Source organism: Pelmatolapia mariae, linkage group LG8, assembly GCF_036321145.2.
Source record: "Pelmatolapia mariae isolate MD_Pm_ZW linkage group LG8, Pm_UMD_F_2, whole genome shotgun sequence".
Lineage (NCBI taxonomy): Eukaryota > Metazoa > Chordata > Actinopteri > Cichliformes > Cichlidae > Pelmatolapia > Pelmatolapia mariae.
Genome location: NC_086234.1, coordinates 14,471,022 through 14,493,546, shown reverse-complemented (window position 1 = coordinate 14,493,546; position 22,525 = coordinate 14,471,022). Strand labels below are relative to the sequence as shown.

General features: G+C 40.9%; 1 protein-coding gene across 1 annotated transcript in view; it reads right to left on the bottom strand.

Moving 5' to 3' along the window:
- The window catches only part of atrnl1b (attractin-like 1b), a 71,700-nt gene extending 54,032 nt beyond the window's left edge, over window positions 1-17,668 (bottom strand). Inside the window, exons 1-17 of the mRNA XM_063483026.1 lie at window positions 16,515-17,668; window positions 14,471-14,554; window positions 13,217-13,330; window positions 12,782-12,910; window positions 12,339-12,547; window positions 11,415-11,589; window positions 8,904-8,991; window positions 8,329-8,590; window positions 7,645-7,828; window positions 7,369-7,523; window positions 7,124-7,208; window positions 6,441-6,655; window positions 6,165-6,283; window positions 5,304-5,436; window positions 4,131-4,318; window positions 2,776-2,989; window positions 2,489-2,680 (exon numbers count right to left, since the gene is read on the bottom strand). Coding sequence (XP_063339096.1) covers window positions 2,489-2,680; window positions 2,776-2,989; window positions 4,131-4,318; window positions 5,304-5,436; window positions 6,165-6,283; window positions 6,441-6,655; window positions 7,124-7,208; window positions 7,369-7,523; window positions 7,645-7,828; window positions 8,329-8,590; window positions 8,904-8,991; window positions 11,415-11,589; window positions 12,339-12,547; window positions 12,782-12,910; window positions 13,217-13,330; window positions 14,471-14,554; window positions 16,515-16,765 — 2,797 coding nt within the window. The 5' untranslated portion in view covers window positions 16,766-17,668. The remainder of the gene's footprint in view (window positions 1-2,488; window positions 2,681-2,775; window positions 2,990-4,130; window positions 4,319-5,303; window positions 5,437-6,164; window positions 6,284-6,440; window positions 6,656-7,123; window positions 7,209-7,368; window positions 7,524-7,644; window positions 7,829-8,328; window positions 8,591-8,903; window positions 8,992-11,414; window positions 11,590-12,338; window positions 12,548-12,781; window positions 12,911-13,216; window positions 13,331-14,470; window positions 14,555-16,514) is intronic.
- Between the last annotated feature and the right edge of the window lie 4,857 nt (window positions 17,669-22,525).

The window sequence follows — 22,525 nt, the reverse complement described above, 5'->3', positions numbered from 1 at the left end:
CACGAAGGGAGGCACAAACCTCTAGAGGCTAGACAACAGCACCCTGACTACCATTAGGTATTGGGATGAAGTCATTGTCACTGTCAGACCCTACGATGGTGCAGTGGGTCCCGGGTTCCCCCTGGTGCACGATCCCCGACACTGTCAGGCATGCATCCAAGCATGTGGGGGGCATACAAACTACGAGAACCATTTTAAATTGCTGCAACAAAATGGACTGCCCTGCCACATGACTCTTTTACTTTGACTTTTGAGGTATCTTTGAATTTAGCCCTGTGTAGGTCGACCATTTTCATTTAAAAGGAAAAGATGAGGCATCCTTTCATTGCTAACACATTATCCAGTACATATCAGTACAGACATCAATCATGATCATTTTGCCCCTACTGAGATATGATGTGTTTTCAAAGTGTTCCTTTAATTCTTTGTCCATTATATTGATGTTCAAAAGAGTCAAAACTCAGTGATGTGTATGTCAAAAATCTGATGTGCAAACTCAATTTGTGCAAGTCAAATTGCACATTTGAAGTCAGTGTAAAAAACTAGGAAAAGAGCAGTTTTTTAGACCAGGGTTTGTAGTTTTGCATGTATTTATGGAGCGTACTCAGCCTAGAGCACATATGCACTCCAAATAAGCAAGGAAGAAGTAAAGCAGGTGAGAAAAGCCTTAAACAGTGATTGAAACCCTGGGAGTGAATATGGACGAGCAAAGTCAGACAGAGCAAAGCAAAAGAGGAGAAAATACAGAGACAATTTATAGGACAACCTTCTCTGTCCTTCATGCCAACAGGGACTAATTCCTCAAGACAAATATCCACAGCGAACAGAAACATCTCTGCATCACCCAACACTAGCACACTCAAATGAATTTGAGACAGCACTCCTGGGCTCCCTAAATTTATTACTCGCTAAACTGATCAGAGATGTTTTTACAATCCAACACAACTGTGGGCAAAAGGCATACATCACGTAGCACAACAGCAACGACCTCAGCGGTTACACCGACTTTCATGTGAAGGATCTTTCCAATCAACTTACTGCTGTGCAGTTTCACCTTGGTACGTGTCTAGTATGATCACATTTCAATACAACCATCAGGAAAATAACAGCTGAATTATGTTTGTCAGTCATGTCATGATAGGATGAAAGTCCCTTTCTTTTTGCTGTGTTGTACAAAGAGAAACTGGATGATTAAAGGTATTCATATTTGTTATCTTAAGAGGACCTGCAGCTGCGGGCTGTGTAAAAAGAACTAACCTGTACAGAGCAAAACTTTAAGCCTTTTCATCTGCAAATATTTTCAGTTTAGTTTTAAAAACTCAATATCCCAACTTGCATCCAATTAACACGTCTCTGAGAGCATTTTAAGCCAAAACTGTCTTTGTCAGACCTTGCCAGATCATTAAATTTGCATGCCATTTCTACAGCTAAATAGGAAATCACAAAGAGTAGTGACGCTGTTTAATAAAGAGGACTTTTTTTTCTTAAATCACTTCTTGTTAATTGCTTTGTGACCCTTTGTGTTTACTTTGTCACAGCTCAGATGGTCACAAGAAGCACTACTGTAAATATCTTACAAATGACAGACATGTACCCCTGTATAGTACTGTCCAAAAGTCTTGACTCACTTTTCAGTTCTTTATATTTTAATAGGAAAATGGGGAACAGGTGCAGTGATATATTGAAACATCTGTTAAAATACATGGCAATGCAGTAAGTCAAAAACAGAGTTCCTATAATATATAATGGGTTTGAAATGGAATATTTCTTCTTTAACACAGCCTGAACTTTGGTTTCGATGGTACTGGATGGTGGATTAAAACCTAAAAGTACAGCAAAATATAAATAAATAAATGTGGATTAACGGCACAAGAAGGAACTGCAGTTTTCCAGCTCAGCTCTATTGAGATAGTACTTCAGGATAGTATATCACTCTGTGAAGTTGACTGAGTTTTTTTCAGATGTTCATTTATTCCATTCTAACGTTTAACATTTAATTATCAGAATGAAACGCTCTATTTTGCCATTTCAAATTTCAATGACTTTCAATGTAAAAACATCCACTTTTACAGTACTGCATGTCTGGGCGTTTTAATTATGCACACTTCCTATTCACAGAGTTATTTGCAATCACTGTTCTTGATGTGAGACTGTCTTTAAACTACTTAAAACCAGCTAATGATAAAGAGCCCATCTACAGCTCGGTCAACAGGGAAATCTAACAGTTGGCGTGTGATTATATGCAAAAGTAATTGGCCATTACAAACCAAAAACAGCTTCCAAATCCAATCACAGAAAACTAATACGATTTTCCCTCCGCCACAGACACCCGCCACTTTAAGCCTGTTTCCTCCTTTAACCTTTTTTCTCTCCGAGATGAATATTGACTGCTTACAGAAGCCAATCTGGGAAAGCTTATTGTCTGCCACCTTAATGCCGGACTGCAGACTTCAAAGAAGACTCATCTAGATTAAGTTCAGACACTCACCCAAGCAATCTCCAGTCTGCCACTCCAGGCACTGGCCATAGGGAAAAGAGATGACGTATGCAGTGGAGTCGACGCAGCGCTGCACGCTGCCGCACCACATACACTCCATGGCCTGGCTGGTGCAGTTGGCACAGTTGGTGTGCAGCGAGCAAGGTTTCTTACAGGATGGACGGGTGCTCTGGTTGGGATTGCCTGGACAAAGAAACAACAAAACAAAAGACATGAAAAAAAGCTTTTCAAGCAGATGCAATATTTAGGAAGTGTACTTGTGTGTTCGGTCATCTCACCAGTAGCCTTTTCACAGATGAGCCCGTGGGCAGTAGCAGTGCATGGATTGGCCCTCAGTCCTGACACCTGTGGCTCCTCCAGGTAGGCACAGAAACCAGAGTCACTGGGCTCACCGGGCAGCCAACGCAGACTGCTGTTGGTGAAGGGAGACATATCCTCCCAACCCCAGTATGACACATTGATCTTCCTCAGACCCACCCAGGGAGACAGCCGCTGTGGAAAAACAGCAAAAGTCTAAACACAAAGGGATGAAAACCTATTCAAATGTAAGATAAAATTTCATAAGAGTGCCTCGTTTTTTTACTCCATCCTGCTATTAACAAAAAAAGGAAAAAAAGCCTGCCTTCTGCATTTACACCTAGGAACCAAAGATGCTATTAAAAGTCTGCTGAGAATAATTTCACAGATATGATTACTTATTTGCCTTCAGGATTCAACTTTTAATGTAATGGGAAAATGATGTGGAAAGGCATGTCAAGGTTCTGTTTGGAACAAACAGCCGCGTTTCAACCCAGCAGACTGACAGGAAATGACATTCTCATGAATACAGCAGGCATGACCAAACTAAAATCATCAGTAGATGCCACAATTTTCTGTCACTGCAAGGAGAATATGTAGCCGCGAGGGATGAGAAGAAGCCAGTTTGCCCAAAACCGCATTTCCATTAAAGAAGCAGAAGCTCTAATTGTAATGTTGCTGTGAATATTTGGATTTCTCTCAGTGAACAAGTTTCTGCACCATATCATAGGGTTAAACAAAACAGAGCAGAGCAATAAATATGTAAACTTAGAGCGACATCAGGAAAATTACTCAGATAAAAAGAAAAACTAAATGCAGACCAGACTACGCAGTCAAGGTCTTAGATACTGTAAGTGCACATGATTCTTCCATCAGACAGAGAATCACAGAGGCCCTATTAGCCCTGCGTAAGGCAGGCAGAAGTGATGAGTGATTATCGCAGTCTGATTCATCAGGTGCGGTATCTCAGAAACAAAACTATGTACAAACCACACAGTCTGAGACAAGACGTTGGAATAGTGGAAAACTAATTCACCATAATTGGTTGAAAGGCAAGAAAGCTAGAAGAATGCCTGCAATCAGATAAAATAGAGCTGCAGAAAACTGATCGGGGCAAAATCGTCTCAGAATCAATAAGTCAGAGTTAGAGAAAGGCTCCCCCAGCAGCTAAAAGCGCACTTTTATTTTCACTCAGCTAAACACCAAGGTGTAGACTGCAATTCTAGCACAAGAAAATATTTCAAAATGAATGTGAGATACTGTACTACATGTATATTGTCAAACAATAAAGCAAGGATAAAACACAATCTGGCCAGTTTGACTGATTTATGTGTACCTTGTCTTGTTGCTGGAGCTTCTTGAGCTCCTCGAGCACGAAGTCCACTTGTTTGGAGGTGGTCAGTGAGGCAATGTTGCCATTGAGGTTCTTGCAGTAATGCTGAGCGTTGTCGTAGCTCTCGCGGCTGGAGTTGATTCTCAAACAGGCATCACCCACCTGGTTCCAACCCTCACTGCACTGCTGAGCTGGAAGATCGAAAGAGCATGTCGAGAAGGTAATGACCTCGGGCCAAGAAAACATTGCTCTCCTCTAACTTTAACAGGGAAAACTACTTTGACATTATTTGTATTGTGTCGTAAGCTAAAAACTACATAATTAACTATGGAATAATATTAGTTAAGTACTGCTCAACGGGGAGAACCATAATCCAAGAAAAATGAAAACAGAGAACTTAGAAGGCATAACAAACCACAGGGGGCTAAAGAATTAGGGTTTAACACGTGTGTGTGTGTGTGTGTGTGTGTGGATGTCACTGATTTTGTTTGAGCGTAATTTGCACCCATTTGCTCTGTGTGCATTTTGTTTGTGCAATCAGCGGCTCCCTTTCAGGAATCAGAAATCCACACCCACATGCACACACACAGAGATATTATTTTCAGCTCCCACTGCACTCCCCTTAGGCGACAGGGCTTGGTGAACTGAAAATTATGGATAAAGTGACAGCACTATCTCTTCAGATTCAGCCAGCGTCAACATCAACAACACGATGGGTGGGTGTGGGGGGGTAGATGGTGAGAGGTAAGCTAAATACACTGCCAGACCTCATAAACAACATTGGGATGACATCTTGAAAATACATCTCTGCAAATCCCTGATACTGGGTTTAACCATACAAGCAGCGGCAGAAGAAGTAAACTTGGTAGGGAGTCATTAACATCTGCGAAAATTTAATTAATGAAATAGGCTTCCCTTCAGGTCTGAATGTCAGCGCACTTATTTGACGCAGTAAATACAATCATCAAGTTACAAGCGCTGTTGAGTACTCACACTGATTAGCATCTCTACATTAGGTTTAAGTTTTATGATATATCTGCATTTATCTTGCATCTCCCACAGTCTCCCACATGCTTGCCTGGAAATTACCAAAAATCCTCTGCCATGCATGTGTGATAACCAAATCCGAAGCTTCTGTTTAATAAGGTGGCGTGTTCGTGTGCACGGAAAGCTTACCGGGCAAAGCGTGGCACTGCGAGTGATTCTGATCCCACTGACAGTTGAGATTCAATGAGCAGCTCTTGCAGTTGGCAAGCTTGCTGCACACCTGCTCGTTCCGCACAGGACACTCAGTGAAGTTCTTCACATTCTGCAGCGCCAGAGAAAAGAATCAAGAGAGAAAGTGTCATTTTATGATAGAGCCCCATGGACCGCCATGTTAAAATGTCTAAATTAACAGCATTAAATAGAATCTTTACAGTCTGGTATGAAAGACACTTTTGTTCTCTATAAATAGTTCCCCACTTTATTATATACTTGTTTTATACAGATTTATATAGATAATAGGAAGGTGTCTTACTGGTGTTTGCTCTGTTGGTGCATTTTCACTATTATTATTGTAATTTAAAAAAATAAGACAGCTTGGTGTGTTGTTCACGCAATCCAAGATGTCCATCCTTCAATTTAAATCAGTTAAATGTATTTATTTAATTAGTCAGGGCAGTGCCTGTGCACTGCACACACATTTTATGGATATAGTCTGCCAACTAAATTTGCTATGCTTACTTCTGATTCAAAATATTTTAAATACTGCTACTAATGAATCCTCAAAAATGCAGATTTTAGAGACCAACGGGTGACGTTATGGTGGCCGTGTCCATCTTTTATATACAGTCCATGTGCAAAGGCTTTTTCTACCTTAAGCAATGAGGTGATGTTTCCATGTAGTCCTGAATACCACAAAATTATCATACCAATGTCCTCGACTCACAAAACCTGTATTAAAAAGCGCATGTGTCCTTGTGTGCACGTTTGGCAGCTTCAGGGAGCTGAACACAAGATCAGCAGTGCACTGCTGCCCCCTGTTGGAACACTTACAGAGGTACAGTTGCTGAAGGCTGAGATGCATTTCTTATCATCGCACCACTGGCACCCCTTGGTGTTTGCTGTACAGCTGGCACAGTCTGAGAACCTGTAGCACCACTCGTCCACTGTAACTACAAAGAGACGAGTGGGAGAGCGACAAGAGTACAAGAGTCAGTCTGTAAATAGGGTAAAATACAATTTCTAGAAAGAAGGCAGTTTCAACAACAACAAATAAAGCAGTGACGAGAAAGTGAAAAGAGGCTGGAAAAGTTCTGCAGTCTTTCTCACCAGCTTTAGGTGGACAAAATGGGGCAGGAGTCAGGCTGCTATTAGCCATTCTGACTTCCCAGGGGAGACAACGGCCTCTGCTCCAGATGCAACGGACCCCTGGCCCAGCCTTCACGCAACCCTCCTCTGCCAAGAAGGCTTGGCAGCTCGGAGGTCGGTAAACAAGCACATCATTGAGCAGCACACTGGAGAAGCCCCCAAACACGTACATGGACCTGAGCAAGACGAAAGAAAACAGTGTAGAAAAAGAAAAAGAAAAAAAAAAAAGGTGTAAACTATAGCCAACAAATTAAGATAAACTGGACTTTTGTTTTTTAATTATGGAGTATTTTTTGTATTCTGCCATGCTCAAATTGACACAATTATCTAATCTTTCTCTTTTTTTAAGCAAGTCATTTTATTACATTGTTACTGCTGTGATATTGAACAGTTCTTTATTATCTACACTGTTTTTCAAATATATGGTAAAAAATTTAGCTTTTAATGCTCACAAAAAGACCCAGTCATCCACTCTAAAGATAAATTAGTGCCGAGACCACAGTGGAATATATTAAATTAAACTACTGGGCAAAACTGGGCATTTCTATGAAACAAAACGGGATTATACCACAGGGACAGCTACCAAACCTGATTTCACAATCAATCTGGGTGATCAACATAGAAATTTCAATAAAAACACTCACCCATTGCTAACCACAGCAGAGTGACCGAAGCGGTTGACATCCCTGTGCAGGTCTGGCTTGGGCAGAAGCGTCCACTCATCACAGGCTGAGGAAAACAAGGTGTACGTGACTATTTTGGATTCGCTGTGTAATTAATAGTTAACATAGCGGATGGATCTGATTGTACTTCTGATTTTATGTGAAACAGAGAGATACATTTAAAAATAAATAAATAAAGGACTATTTAACAATAACAGGATTCTTACCGATGTCGTAGGTGAGGAAGTCAGCAGAGAAGCATTTGGCTCCGTTGCTCAGGGATGTGTCGTTGTGCGTGTTGCCTCCAAAAACGAGCAGAGTGCCGCTGAGGAGCACAGCTGAGTGCAAGTACCGTGGAAAGCCGCTTTCTCTCAGAATGAACCTGGAGCATGACAAGCGTGTCAAGGACAACTGTGCCAAGGAGATATGCAACTCCCACGGTGTCACATATAGTCTGGAATGCATAATGAAACAACAAGAGCAGCGCAACTGTGTCGATTTACCAAGTCCGCGTGTTCACGTCATATCGGTAGAGGTCATCGACAAGGCCGTATTTGTTGGCGGGCAGAGCTTTATAGCCGCCATGAACGTAGATGCTGCCACTGCCGCTGTCATACGTGCTGCTGTGGCCGTAGCCTCCCTGCGGAATGGCACCTTTGGTCTCAGGCACCAACCACGTGTTGGACCCTAAAAAGAAAATATATGAAGAAATTTTTAATAGGGAAAAAATATATACAATTAGATCTCTCCTAGCGGAATCGAAGCAGACAGCTGGGCTCTTGTATCTTGATACTTCAAACACAGATTTTCAGGGATGGTTTACATGGCTGCTGTTTATACTTTTTTATTGTTTACACTGAAAAAAAAAGAAATTAAACAGGACACTTAGACTCTGCTATCCAAAAATTCAGTCATGAAATATGGTGTTTTTGGATTTACAAAGTATTTGCTGGCAGGTTTTAAATTTAAAAAAAAAAAAAAAAAAAAAAAAAAAAAAAAAAAAAAGATCCCAAAGAAGTCTACAATTATGAGTGGATACCATCCACTGCAGTCTGGAAGCACAGCCATACTGGGTTTGCTTGCCAGGGCTTTTAAATTTATCTCAGTGCTAAGGGAAAGCTACAGAGAGCTGATAGAGAAGCAGAAACAAAACGTGAAAGAGTCTGCACTTGAAAGCTGTGACTCACTCAGGTTGTACTCCTGAACATTGCTGATATAGCTGTAGATTGGGGAGTAGCCAAAGATGACGAGCATGATAGTCTCGCCGCTGTCCAGCGGGACGCAGTGGGCCGAATGTCCTTCCACGGCGTATATCTGAGCTTGGGCCGGTGGGCCGACCACAGGGTTTCTCCGCTGCCATGTCCGATTGGGTACATTGAAGACCCACAGCTCGTCCGTCACGTTTTCCCAGCCGGCTTCCAGTTTTCCACCAAACATGTAGAAATCATCCTAAACACAGGACGGCATTTTTTTAGTAAGCTAAAGAATGTACTCATCTCTAAACGTGCCATAAATGTGCCTCTAGGACAAGCCTGCGTTTGCTTTAAACTCCATAATTTTAAGTTGTTCTCTTGCTGTTGTTTTAAAATAGTTCTGTGTTTGGATATGTTACAACATTCAGTTACTCAAAGAAATAAGCAGTTCCTGTTTGAAAGCAACCTTTTCTTTTCTGAAACCACATTTGATTGCTTTTGTTCCACTTCTCCCAAATATTCCTCCCTCCCAGTCACTGTTGTGGTTTTCGAAATCTGTGTGTGTTTACCTGGCAGGCAGCAAGTGAGTGGCCGTATCTTGGCACGGGGCCACTATTGATGGGAACTGTGTTCCAAATGCCACTCTCGAGGTTGTAGCTGCAGAGTAAAGAAACAGAATTTTACACTTTAAATGCACCTCCAACATACCAAAGAGGGGGAAAAAAGCCCTTTGCATATTCACTTTTTGTCCCACTGTGGCTTCATAACAGGCCTGCAACGATTCATCGATCAATAATGCTATGATAAAAAAAAATCCTTAAGGTAAATTTTTTTGCTTTGATGCTTAGTTTAAATTCTGTAGCGCTCCATCATTTCGATGTAAGCGCGAGTGTTTCACCCACATAGACCTGCAATAGAAACACATCTAGAAGCATGTGTGTGAATACAAAATTACAACAGCATGAAGCCCAGGCAGGCCCCAGGTTTTAAACAAAAAGACTGATAACAGCAGCACTGAAGATGATGCTGTCACGGTTTAACGTGGAGCCGCCGTCTCTCTACATACAACCCACGAGGAGTGAAGAGGCGGAGCTCTTACTGAGATTGTGAGCTCAGGTGGAATGAAACATTTTTATCACGTCCAGAACAACAGCGTTTATTCCTGTAATCACCATCAAGAGCTGGCCGAAATCCTTCATCAAACCACCTGATCAACAACCTCAGACGAGAAGAAAAGCAAACTTCGCAGCTGCTCCACCCACCGCCCTTTGTTTTACAGACACTACATTCAAATTTGCAGATAAACTATTAACTTAGTCTGATGCGATTAAATTAAGCAACTCGCTGAAGGATGACGGGAGCTTTCCCACTTTATATTGCAGAGATACCTGCAGCAAGCAGGGGTGAATATAAAGGGGGGCATGGGGTGTTTCAAGGCTCTCATTATATAGTTTTTCAGATTTATAATGAATATATTGCTGTCAGCATTAATCTCGTTAATATGACGTTAACGCCAGAACCGCGTTAACATGGCAAATCCCCGTTAGCGAGTTAACGTGGATAGCCCATGTGAGGGCTGCACAGCATCAACGCATTAGCGTGGTTAGCTTGTTAACACGTTAGCGGCGTGCAGCCCTCTCACGGGGCCACGTTAACTTGCTAATGGGGATTTGCCGCGTTAACACAGTTATGGCGTTAACGTCATATTAACGAGATTAATGCTGACAGCACTAAATTAAATAATATAAAACACTGTTAATTCCATTGTATTATTATTTAAAATATAAAAATACAAGTTTATAATCAAAATGTACATTATTAAAATCTACACTATTATAGTGTCTCGTTTTCTAATATAAGTTTACCTCAAGGTCTTTAGATTTAATCGAGCTGAACAAAAAGCTAGCTATTTCCTTCATGCAAAAAGCACCACTGTACTCCGGCAGTAACAAAAAGTGGTTTTGCTGTGCTAAGAATCTAGCAGGCTGACAAATGCATACATTACTGTTGGCTGCCATTTACATCCAAAAAAGAAAAAAGAAAAGCACACCTGGTCACATCATCACACATTAGCAATTTAAACAAGGCACTCCAGGAGCAACAGGAATCATAACACCTGGTGATGAACAAACACTGAGCAGATGGTGAGAGCTCATCTGAGCAACAAAGATGAACCATCAGCTAAACTGCGAGAGAACTCTGAGCGTGTGCCATATTTCTCAGTTTTTACAGAAGTAGTCCCAAAGAAATTTAAGATGCTGGAGGTGGAGGAAAAGAGGAAAACCACAGAGAAGATTTGTGGATATAGTGAAGGAGGACATGCAGAGAGTTGGTGTGACAGAGGAGGAGGCCGCAAGGGATAGGGAGAGAAGGAAGAAGGAGGAAGATGATCTGCTGTGGCAAAAGAAAAAGAAATCCCGAAGAAATTTGAGTAGGTCTTTTTTTCCTGTGCCAAGTACAGCACATACACAGCAATCTGAGACAAGACATAACATGTTAAAAGTATACAGGGTAAAATAAATAAAAGCATAAAAAGCAAATGGAATATGAACTTTCATTTTAACTGCAAACCTTTTACATGCTAAACCACCATACAGACACCTTAACCACAGTCACCACTTGATAATTTCAAACGACTTCTACATAACTGGGACAAAACACACTGCAGCTGTTCTCAATAAGAAGCTGGTGAATAAAGTATAAGACATTCTCTAATGTCTCAGAGTGAAGGGGAATAACTAAAATAGAGCAGTAGCGATCCACAGCATATCGTAGCGAGGCAGAGGCGTAAAGTAGTGCCCCTTGACACCCCTGCAAACTCTTCCACACCACCATCCAAGTACTTTAAATATTAAATTCTCAATTTGGCCTTCGTGAGAACAGCACATAAACCATCACAATGTAAGTCACGGACACCTAAACTTATCTGCAATTTTTGTCGGGGAATAAAAGGAAATCCTTGCTTAGCCATACATTGTGTGTGAGCAAACCCCTAAATAAGCAATGGTGGTTTTTCTATTCAGAAACACATCAACAACATACAAAGTGAGAATGCTGCTCAAGGAAAAGCCTCTACTTACTTAAGAATCATCTGGAATGAGCTGTAGTTGAAAGTGTATCCCCCCACCACCCACATGACCTTTTCTTGCACCACAGCCATATGGGAGGCTCTGGCGAGTGATGTGCCGAAGGGCTTGACGCTGGGGAGGACCCAGAAAGATTCTGTTGACGGTACGGTCAGCGAACAGTCCGGGCCTGCAGGGACGTACAGGAGAGCAGCAAAAGCAAAGAAATTATAGCTCAGGAACAATAAACACTAACGCTCATATGTACAAAAATCTCCAAAATCAATAATATTATAGTCTCTTTTATATCTGCTCCATGGCAGCTTAATATTTCCATGATGCAATTCTTCATTAGCACCTGCCAGCTACTTTCATAATTAGTCACTGAAACTTTAAAAAGGAAACAGGCTGCTCTCAAACCTCAAAACCCATAAACAAGGGAATGCAATTCAACAAACATGACAATCAGAGTGAAGTAAACATGTTAGACTGTGCGAGTGGAGGCCATGACAAAAAAAAGAAGAGACTTCTGCTAATGAGTCTGTCAAGTTTCATCACGCAAAAGAATTTTGTTTCCTCCAGCTCGAGGCGCATAATAATGCACCGTCACAGGCCTGATCAGCGTGTTGCTAATCAGCATTACAGTACGACACAACACATCTGTTCATGTTTGTCAGCTCACACATTACAGCTTACAACATAAAACCACCACAGCCTTGCAGACCGCAGCGCACGTGGGAGGAGTCCATGTTTAGTACACCTGATTGCAAAATACGTTGAGAGATGGTGTGATATAAGCTTTTGTTTTGGAAAAAATTTATTTTGTGTATGCCGCTTCAGAAATATGCCACAGGGTTAGATCAGAGTGAGTAGAGCTATTCCAAATGACCTTAAGAGGTTTTTTTAGCATCTGCAAAAAAATCTGCAGCTTGCTCCCACCTTGCCAGCTGTCATTGCAGACACAAAGCTTCTCCCCTGTGAGGTCGCAGTAGCCGTGGTCAGGGCTGCCGCAGTTGTTTCTGCAATAAGGGATGTCACAGGCTTCGCCTTTCCAGTACTTGTCGCATTCACAGTACACTCTGCTGGCAGCTGAGTTCCCAGGTGTGCACTTCCCGTGGCCGGAGCAGTTATTGGGACAAGAGTTGATCCTGGACAAATATGATTTGGATTAGTACTCCAACACAGACTGAGGATGACTGAGGGGTGTTATCAGTTAGTGGAATAAAAAGACTGGAGAGACATAAAAACTGTTTAGCATGTCACTAGAAAAACAGCTATAAGGACACGAAAGCCTGAAAACAGTTTGCTGTCATCTATAATTAGAAAGACACCTAATCATTAGAATTGTGACGCCGATAATTACTCACAAGGTAAGTACTTACGAGTAAAATATTTCAAATCCTGTGAGGTTATAGGCAGCATCGCTGAAAAAGTGTAATAGTGCGTAGCCTGAAGTCGTCTCAACCTCAGGAACTGTCTCATTACCTCGTATCTCGGGCACGATGAGACCGCTATAGAGAAATGCAAAAAAAGAATCAGTATTACTTTCTCAAAATTTGCACCATTTCTAAATTGCAAGCAGAAATTGGTAACTCTCTGCAGTTGACTTGAACTTCTTGTTGCATGTGTCTGACTAAACAAACACAGAAGAAAAGTCTTGAGACCATGAAATTTTTTTCATGACTTTATTTCATTTATTCTGTTATTTTACAAACCAATACTGATTTGTTAAAAGTGCACACATTGGTTACAATGTGACAGAAGAGTAAAAGTATTTGATCTGTATCGAGGAATAAAGTAAGACGAAAGGCACTCACCTGAAAACAGCAACTAGAGGAGCATATATCGAGTCTCCATCATAGACATACATGTGGTCCCAGCTACATTCTGTGGCAAAGTGGTTGAATCTTAAGCGAAGAACCGCATTTGGACTGAAGAAGAGAAATAACAATAGAATCACGGTTCACGTTTTAATGGAAGCTAACTAGATTACTGTTTTTTTTTTAAGTGCTTTTCAGTCTTATTGACCACTCCAATCACTTTTGCACTACAAGCCACACTGACACATTAATGCATATTTATAATGACTTTCTCTTTTCTTGGCAAACAACCCATCATCTTTCATCATTTCCTACACACTCACTAATATGGGTTGAGTTCAATATGTTACCGAAGGACACTTCGACACAGAGTTGACCCTACGATTAGTGAACGCCCCATTAAATCTCCTGAGTCACGGTGTAGTGATGAGCAGCATGTAAATTTAACGTAAGAGTTTAGATCAAGGACCGTTAAACTTTTCATTGCCAGTGACCCTGCACAGGGAAGACGCTTTTCCAAGAAGCTCATCTCGGTTATAATATTACTTTAGTTGGCTTTGGCCCAACATTATCTGACACAGTGGCCTGACTCAACTATTTCATCAAGCTCGCCAGATAGTTAGCTGTCTAATAAGCCCAGTTACAGCAGCAATAACGCCTGGTTACACCCTGAGAGAAGTGAGTAATTTCAATATAGTATGATGTGTTACAATTCACAGTTTCCATTGCTCTAAGGAGGAAATAAAAGAAATATACTTTTCTTTTTCTTTTAAACAACAGAAAATTGGCATATATGTTCCAAAATGATCCCCAAATTATTCTGAGGACCCAATGGCTATGGTTTATGGGTACAGGGTAATCTTGGGAATATAGCTTGAGAATCAGCGCTACTTCAAGATGCTCAAAAATGTTTCTTTTTCTTTGAACCATCTTAGTGAATATAAGCTGTTTATTGCAATCGTGGTTTCCTGTCTGTCCTGGAGCAGCTGCTGTTGCCTTGACAATAAATAGCATCAACAGGTAAGGTAAAGGTTATTCTTTTCTCTGAATGATGATCCTTATTAAACATACTGAACTTTCAAAATGCCAGAGCCAGCCAGCTTTACACTACATTACGTAAGCAACAAAAGCATACCCGTCGCCATAGAGATGCTGATGAGCTTCAATTAACTGCATTAATCAGTTTGCACTACATAATAAATTCTGCATACTCAGCGTCTACACAACACAATGATTTCCATAAATACTTACTAGCCCTCTATGAGCCATGTGCACTTGGTTTTGTACTTGTAGTTGATTGGACCATCTGTGAGGTATCCTGAGGGTTCTGTCAACCTGGAAGATCACAAAATTAAAACAGCACAGTTACATTTGGTTAAATTCAAGTATTTGTGGGGAAGATAAAAAGATTTCCGACTGGTATGTACATCAGTCACCCTATCACTTTCAAACAGATTTTCAAGGCTGACAGAGAAGTTATATGCGATTCTGAATTGATATTAAGTTGTAATATCAATCAAATATTTTGTACGCAGATAGGTCTATTGATGTTTCTCTGAAAAGATGTCTTGTCTGTGTTTGTCTCTGCCCATAAATGTTGACATGGGTGTCCAAACACAGCACAACACACAGTATTCATATCCAAAGGTTCAATTTAAGACCCCAGAAAATAACTGTCTCCCCAAGAAAAGTCCCAGTCAACCAAAACATCCAATCACTTGTCTCCTGAGAAGGTCCCAAACAAATTAGCAGTGTGTCACAATGATAGATGACTTCTAAATGGCCATACATCACTGCCCCATATCAAAAGAAATACGAGTTAAATTCCCCCCCCCCCCCCCCCCCCCCCCCCCTTATATTGTGGTTAGATTTTTCCACGATAACTGACTAAAGATTGGTTGTAATTCATAAAGACAGAATGATGTGTATGAGCTTCAGATAATAATGCATCATAAAAGCAGACATTAGGGTAAAGATATGGCTGAGGTGTATTTACAGTCTTATAAATAACTCCTGAAGGTGAACACTAAACTCAAGTTAACTATCAAACAGTTTTGGCCGTGTAGGTTTGAGCGTATCCAGGGAAACACTAGTCTGTCCTTCAGCGTATCAAGAGTCTGTGTGCTTTTTATCAACCACACAGCACTAGCAAGAAATTAATCTGCAATCCACCTTCAAGAAAGGAATTCACACTTGTTGGTGCTAGGGGGCAATGTGTAAATGTTCCTATTCCTAATGATAACAGAGTCTAAAAGATAAAGATTCATTACAGTTTGTGTGTCTGCTGCTGATGGGAGGTTACTCCCTGACAGCATGCCTGATGACAACTTATAGCAAACCCAGGGCACATTGAAAGAGGGGTAATTACTGTGATTGAGGTACTTCTGTTCCACAGAGTGCTCCTTAAGTGTGCCAAAAGGTCATTATAAACGTCTGTCAAGATGAACATCGTTATTATTATATATTGCGAACATTTTAATCTTTCCTCGTTTTGTCACTTTGTCTCTGCCTCCTTCCTTTAGTACTTTGCACACAAGCCTTGACTTAGTGCCCTTATTACTATATAGCCTTGATAACTTCCTGTGCAGATCAGCAGAGGAACAACAGCTGATAAATATATCAGTCACATCCTCAGTTGGATTTTAGTTAAAGCTAGGTGATGACAGATGTTTCCTCGCATCCACTGCGGGCTCCGCCTTCAGAAAAATAAAACCCAGTTGTACTCATTTGTTTAAAGACTGTATCTGGAATCCATATAAGCAAGCGAGGCGCGAAGTCAATAATGACATGGTACAGTCATGCTTTTCTACCTCTGCTCTCATGTGTCGACTGAATTCAACATGGCAAAGGCAACATAGCTCTTTACACATTTCTTCCCCCCCCCCCCCCGTGGGAGAGAACATCACAAATAATAAAAGGCATGAAAACATTTAAGATCAAACATTTGACAGCATTTGTATAAATAAACATCTATGAACTTTACACTTGAAGGATGCAATGATAAATAATGAATGCATGGGTTTTCTATTACCAAAGCTGGACCTCTTTAAAGTTAATAAAACTGAAGTGAGTTTGCCTGTGGCGTGCAATCACTTTCTCATCAATACCCCCCCTCCCAAAAAAAGTTGAGTGAACACAGGTGTGTTTGTCCAGTTAAACGATCCTCCCCGACACTGCTGTTTAAAGGATAAACAGCAGGTTGACTTGGTCAAAGTGGATCCTGACCCTACTTTTTGTGTAAACAGATCACTTTACAAGCAATCAGACACAGAAATTTAATTTTAAGGGCACTTACTTGAACCTCCCCTGGCAGTGCTGGCACTGGTCTCCTACCCATCCCCGGTCGCAGATGCAGGAGCCGTTGATACATTTTCCAGAGAGGCAGTTCTTTTCGCACGCTTTCGCCGGGGATGCATGAGTGACCAGTACAAAGTAAAACAAAACGTAGACCACCAAGTATCTGCTGATACCTCGCAAATCGCTGTGGATGGTCAGCTTGGGTCCAAAAATAAAGAGTTTAGGTTTACAGTTTCCCCCAGGATCCATTTCCCCCCCCCCTTCTCCACCGAAAACCGGGGCCTTGAGGTCTACTTTGGGAGAAAGCCTCGGATATTTAGGATGTTTTGATTATAACGAAAAAGTCCTGCATATTCGCTGAGTTATGTGCATACTTAAATAAAGGGCTTTAGCCAAGCCTGCTTACAAAGATTTGGGAGAAAACTGGCTAAGAAGTCGCAATGTTAGCTAAGTGTTTACAAAAGCTGCTTGGTTAACCGCATGCATAGATTTGGAGTGGGAGGTATTCCCTTCACCCTACTTCTTGTTGGAAGAACCTAGCTAAAAAGCCGACCATCGATTAAAGCTATTCAAGTAGCCTAGTCGATTAATACTGTGACAAGTTAAATTTGTTAGCATATGTAGCTTATTGGCTGTCTAGCCTCTGCTCGGTAATCTAACGTTACTGCATTGATTCAATACCATTCTCTCCCAAATGCCATTTGAGCAGCCATTTTAATGCGTAAACAATCCCACGGACTGAAAAAGGGATGCACACTTTAACATACGGCAGTCCTTCCACAGGTCGTAACACTTTCCCGGATATTTTCCACAGACGAACAAAGAGGTTGTAGCGCGTGAAGCCCAGGACCCGGAGAGCAGGCTGCCGCAGTGAACATGGATGTGGTGACTGCGATGTGGAAACAGCAGTGCTATTCTTGCCGACCGGAGAGAGCGCTGGGTAAACACTTTGAACTGTTGTTGGTCCTGTTAGTCTATTCCCAAAACGACTGCAGCATCCTTAGACGTATATTTCCATGGCGACACTGTCTGGTGTTGTGTCCTTGTACTCCAGTGGGGGGGAAACCACGCCGTTGCTCTGAAAACATGACAAGAACTACAGCTGCGATGGATTTGCTAGCGCAGCGACACTAGACAGTTCCTCAGGTTAAAGAAAAACCAAACACAGCCTGCGCATGCGCACGGGAATGGAGTTCATTTAAAGGTAGAGTGTCGGAAATCTTTATAACCAGGCTATGCGGCAATTAAATTCTATTAAGCTTTATAAGGTCGAGCACACTGTTGAATCCCGCTGACATATTATTTATTCTTAAAGCATCTCACAGGCAGAAGCCAGTAACTTACGGAACAGCTGTCACGTGATTATAATCACTGTTCAAAAAGTTGTTACAGCTCTCTCCACGTGTGATATATGCAAATACTACTAATAATAAAGCCCCCCCCCCCCATTATTTATGTGATTTTAGTTTAAATACACAAAACTTAAGCAAAACTTACATGTTTTAGGCTATATTTAGTTATTTAGTAGATGTACCGCAAATAATTGAATTTTTTTCCAAACGTGTATTGTTTTTGTTTGTTTGTTTGTTTGTTACTAGAGGTAATATATGCAAAAATACATGTAAAGATAAAAGTAACAGTGGATGGTATGTTGCAGTCACATTTAACAGTCACATGTTGCAGTCCATGTGTAATGGACGGAATTTCTTACATCCCTAGGGAATTCAGAAATACTGGGAATAGTTGGTGTACGGTCATGCATCAGGTGTAATAAGGCCTCTTTGTCTCCCTTAATGATGGAGGCTGATTGAACAGAGTGCCCCAAGCTATATGTGTACAGTAATTGTGCCACTGGTGAGTTGTATTTTAAGGTTTGGCACTCCCTGGTGCTTTTGCACTTGCTCCAGTAGGGAGGCCCCTTCCCTTGTTATTTCATGACAACCATGCAGACAGAAACAGACAGAATATGTGAAGTTCATTCAGAGTGTTGAATTTGCATTTTACAGCTTTTCACTGTAATTTTAAATTTGAGGCCCAAAGAAATGTCAGTGCAACAATCTAGTAGATCCTTAAACAGAAAGAACTCACTAGGGAGCTCAGCAATAGCAGAAAGTCTCAAAGACTACAGAAGACCACTAAAGTGCATGAATTGTTAACATGGGTTAAAGAAATTACTTCACAACATCTAACCAAACCAAGGATGCTCAAAAAGACAGGTGTATCAATGACATAGTCTACAATGAAGAGGCAACTTCATGAATGGAAAGACAAATGGCTTTACAAGAAGGTGCAAACCGCTGGTTACACTCAGAACAAGAAAGTCAAATTAGACTTTGCCAGAAAACAGAGTCTGAGTCTGCACAGCCCCCCAGAAAGAAAAAAAAACTCTTTGGATAGATGAAACCTAAGATTTGCTTGTACTAGGATGATGGGAAGAAAAGCTTGGAGGAAAGAAACAACATGATGGTGGCAATGTGATAGTATGGTCACGTGACTCATGGCCACTAATGTTAATTGATTGAGTGACTGCTGATAGAAGCAGCAGGATAAATTCTGACATGTAAACTGCTATACTCTGCTCAGATTGAACCGAATACAGCAAACCAGTGTGAATGGACAAAAAACTGAGACAGTATAGCCAATGGACCTTTTTTCAGTTGCTGGAGACAAAAAACAGAAAGTCTGAAAGCAGCAAGTCAAAGCAGCTGCAGTAAATTCCCAGCAGAAGATCTCAAGGGCGAAACCACAGCATTTGGTGACGTTGGGCAGTCACTGACTGCAAAGGATATTGATCCAAGTATTAAAACAGTCCTATTATTAACTCCTCTGAAAATGGAGTAGGGGTTGTGTGAACAGTTAATGCTAAAATCTCTTTAATTAAAGCTGGAAAACTGCAATTCAATCACATGATAACTGATTGATTTCAAATCCTTAACAGCAATTGTTTAACAGATTTATTTCTGCACTTCCACAGCTTCACCTGTAGGTGCCACTGTTGCACAGCCACACGTTAAACGAATATTGCAATGTGACGAAGCCTCTTTTAATTAATGCATAATCAACAGCAACACTAAAACAGATTTTGCAATTAGGTTTATCTATACAGGGTGATCTGCTGATTTTCCTTTAAGACAGAAAACTGTGCACAGTTATGCTACATTACGAACAAGTGCAGCATGAAATTCCTCCAGAAACTGACCTTACATTCATTTATACTGCAGTTTACAGCTTTTTCATATTTTCAGACACATTGTTGACTATATGTTGTCATAATTCAGTCATCATTCAAGTACTTGGAAGTGAGTAGCTGAAATCCTGTTTTATAAACTATCAGCTTCATCCCAGTTTGTGTTAGAGTCAGGGTTAATCTAATATGTGTATTTTGGATACTTACAAACCAAACTGTTAGGGATTTTATTCAGAATATAATCCTTTAAAAAAATTCTATCAAAACTTTTTCCAGGCTATCAAAAGTCTGGGAGACATCGTTTTAGTTGCCTCAAAAAGTATTGCCTTAGAATATCCTCAACCTTCACGCGAGCCACCCAGACTCTTTGAAATCTGAAGAACCACTGTTTATTTTTCAAAGAGGTTAAACCATGATCATACACGAACCAAAAACAATATTATTCAGTTTTGACTTAGATCTCCTCCACTTAAGCCATGGGGAGAGCCTGCTGGCGTTTAGTCAGGTGCACGCACCTCTGTGGTGCAGGGAAATAGGCACCATCTCTACAAGGTGTAGTATTTCTGAAGCCAGTGCCCTCTACATTCTTCTTCTAACTTTTCCCAAAAAACAGGGAGGTAGAGCAGAGTCATTGGGTTTGACTTTTGCTGGAAATTCCCAGACCTAACAGTGAGTAGACAGCACATGGTTTAGACTGGGTTAGATGAAAATGCTCATATAAATGGGAGGTCTCTTTTCAAGGGGATTGAAGTGGTGCTTTATGTGTCTTTATATATGTGTGCAAACATGGCCCAAGATTCAATGAGAGTTTCAGTGCTAATTTGGAGCAATGTTGGTGACCTCTGTCCTCTGATTCACAGCCGAGGAATGCTCTTTGTGCTTCAATCAGCAGCAGAACCAAGGAGAGTAGCCTAGTCCACAGCAGCGCCCTTGACTCAAAAATGCAGTCACATAAACCTCAGGTGTTTAAAATCTCGCCACTGCTGTTACACAAATACATGCAAATACCTCTCACACACACACACACACACACACACACACACACACACACACACACACACACACACACACACACACACACACACACACACAAAAGGCAAGCATGATGACCCCAAATCATCCGAATCTGAATGTTTAGGACCTTGAACCTCCCGCGCAGTCAGGGCCTTACAAAGGTCTACTGCACAATAGGAATTCCCCAGTTGGATTAACTAGACAGTTCTTGGACACACACAGAAAGAGTGGAGGAGAAAAATGCCGGACCACCCCTGTTTTCAGTTCATGCTGAGCCACCATGCCTGACTCACATTCACACTTTAAACACTCACTGAATGCAGTATGATAAAGGCATGGGTCAAACGATTCAGAACGGCATTCCGGCACTTTTTGTTGAATCTTATAAGACGTTTAATACAAAATAATGTAAAGTCAGTCTTGTTCCAGCGGATGCCATGGAAGCAGCTAAGTCACCACATGTTGTCACCCGCACTCATCCTCAGACTGGTGTCGATGCAAAGAAGATGCAGGGACAAGATGTTTCTTGCAGTGGCATCTAATTTCAAATGCAACATTTCAAATAGCTCAACGAATATCACCAAAGAAACAAACTGTTCTGTAACATTTGCAACACACTGCGTCTGCGAGCTACCGTTATCTGCAGTTGCTGTAGTCGCAGTTTCCTGGAAGAAAAAGAAAAGGGAGTGTGAGATAAGTTCACACTTAGAGATGGAGGAAGACAAAAGAGAAAGAGGTCAGGAGAGGAAGATGGGAGAGTCTCTTCAAAGGTAAGGACTAGAAATTTAAAGCTTATATGTGAACAACAATGAATGCTATTAGATATGTCAGATTAACCATTAAAATTAAATTTAAATAATATAATGGATCAAAGTAGGCATCCAGATACCTTTAACTATGGCTGCTGACTTACAAGACTGGTTCCTAGAAGTAGTAATCATGAGTAATTTTAATTTTAATTTAAGCTACTGATGTTCTTTCCAAATTCAAACTTTTTACAAGCATTATACTGGTTTCACTCATTCCCCAAATCCCACTTTAACCACTGGATGAAGCACAGAAAAGGCTGACATCATCTGCTAGTCATAGTTTCAAGCCTAGGATCTGAAAAAAGAAAAAACAGAACAATGTTTCTCTAAAAGAGATTAAAAGCATTTCCTTAATTAAAATTTGATTTATTAATGGAAAGAAAAAGAAAGGGTACTGATCCTACCTCGCAAACAATAATTTGATCAAAGAAAATATATGTATAGGTCACATAACCTTGTGGACACAGATGTCTTTGTTTGATGATGAAGACAATGAAAAATGTCTGTAAGAATCAAAAAAGTGGATAAAGATGCAAATACATACTCCTTATTCATTATCATGTTCACTCGTCTTAGTGTTTTGTTTTTTTATGTGATCCATAAACAGTGTGAACAGCACATACAGTCCCGTGAAAAAGAAAGTTTTTACTGGCCCTGTGTGAAATCCTGTGAAAAACTGAGTAGCCTACACCCGATGATTCAGTTCAACCATCTTTAGCAGCAATAATTTGAAGTAATCATTTTTTCTCTGACTTTATTGGTCTCTTACATTGTGGAGGAATTTGGGCCCACTCTTCCTTACATCATTGGGCTTTAGCTCTTTGAGATTGGGAGGTGTTCATTAATCCGCAGCTGTCTTTGGAGTGTTGCAGCACTATTCTTTTTCAGCTATTCTGTTGTAGACTTGCTCATGTCCTTGAGATTGCTGTCCCACTAACCCAATTTGGACAGATGGGCTCACATTTGACTCTAGAATACTTTGGTATGCTAGAGGAATTC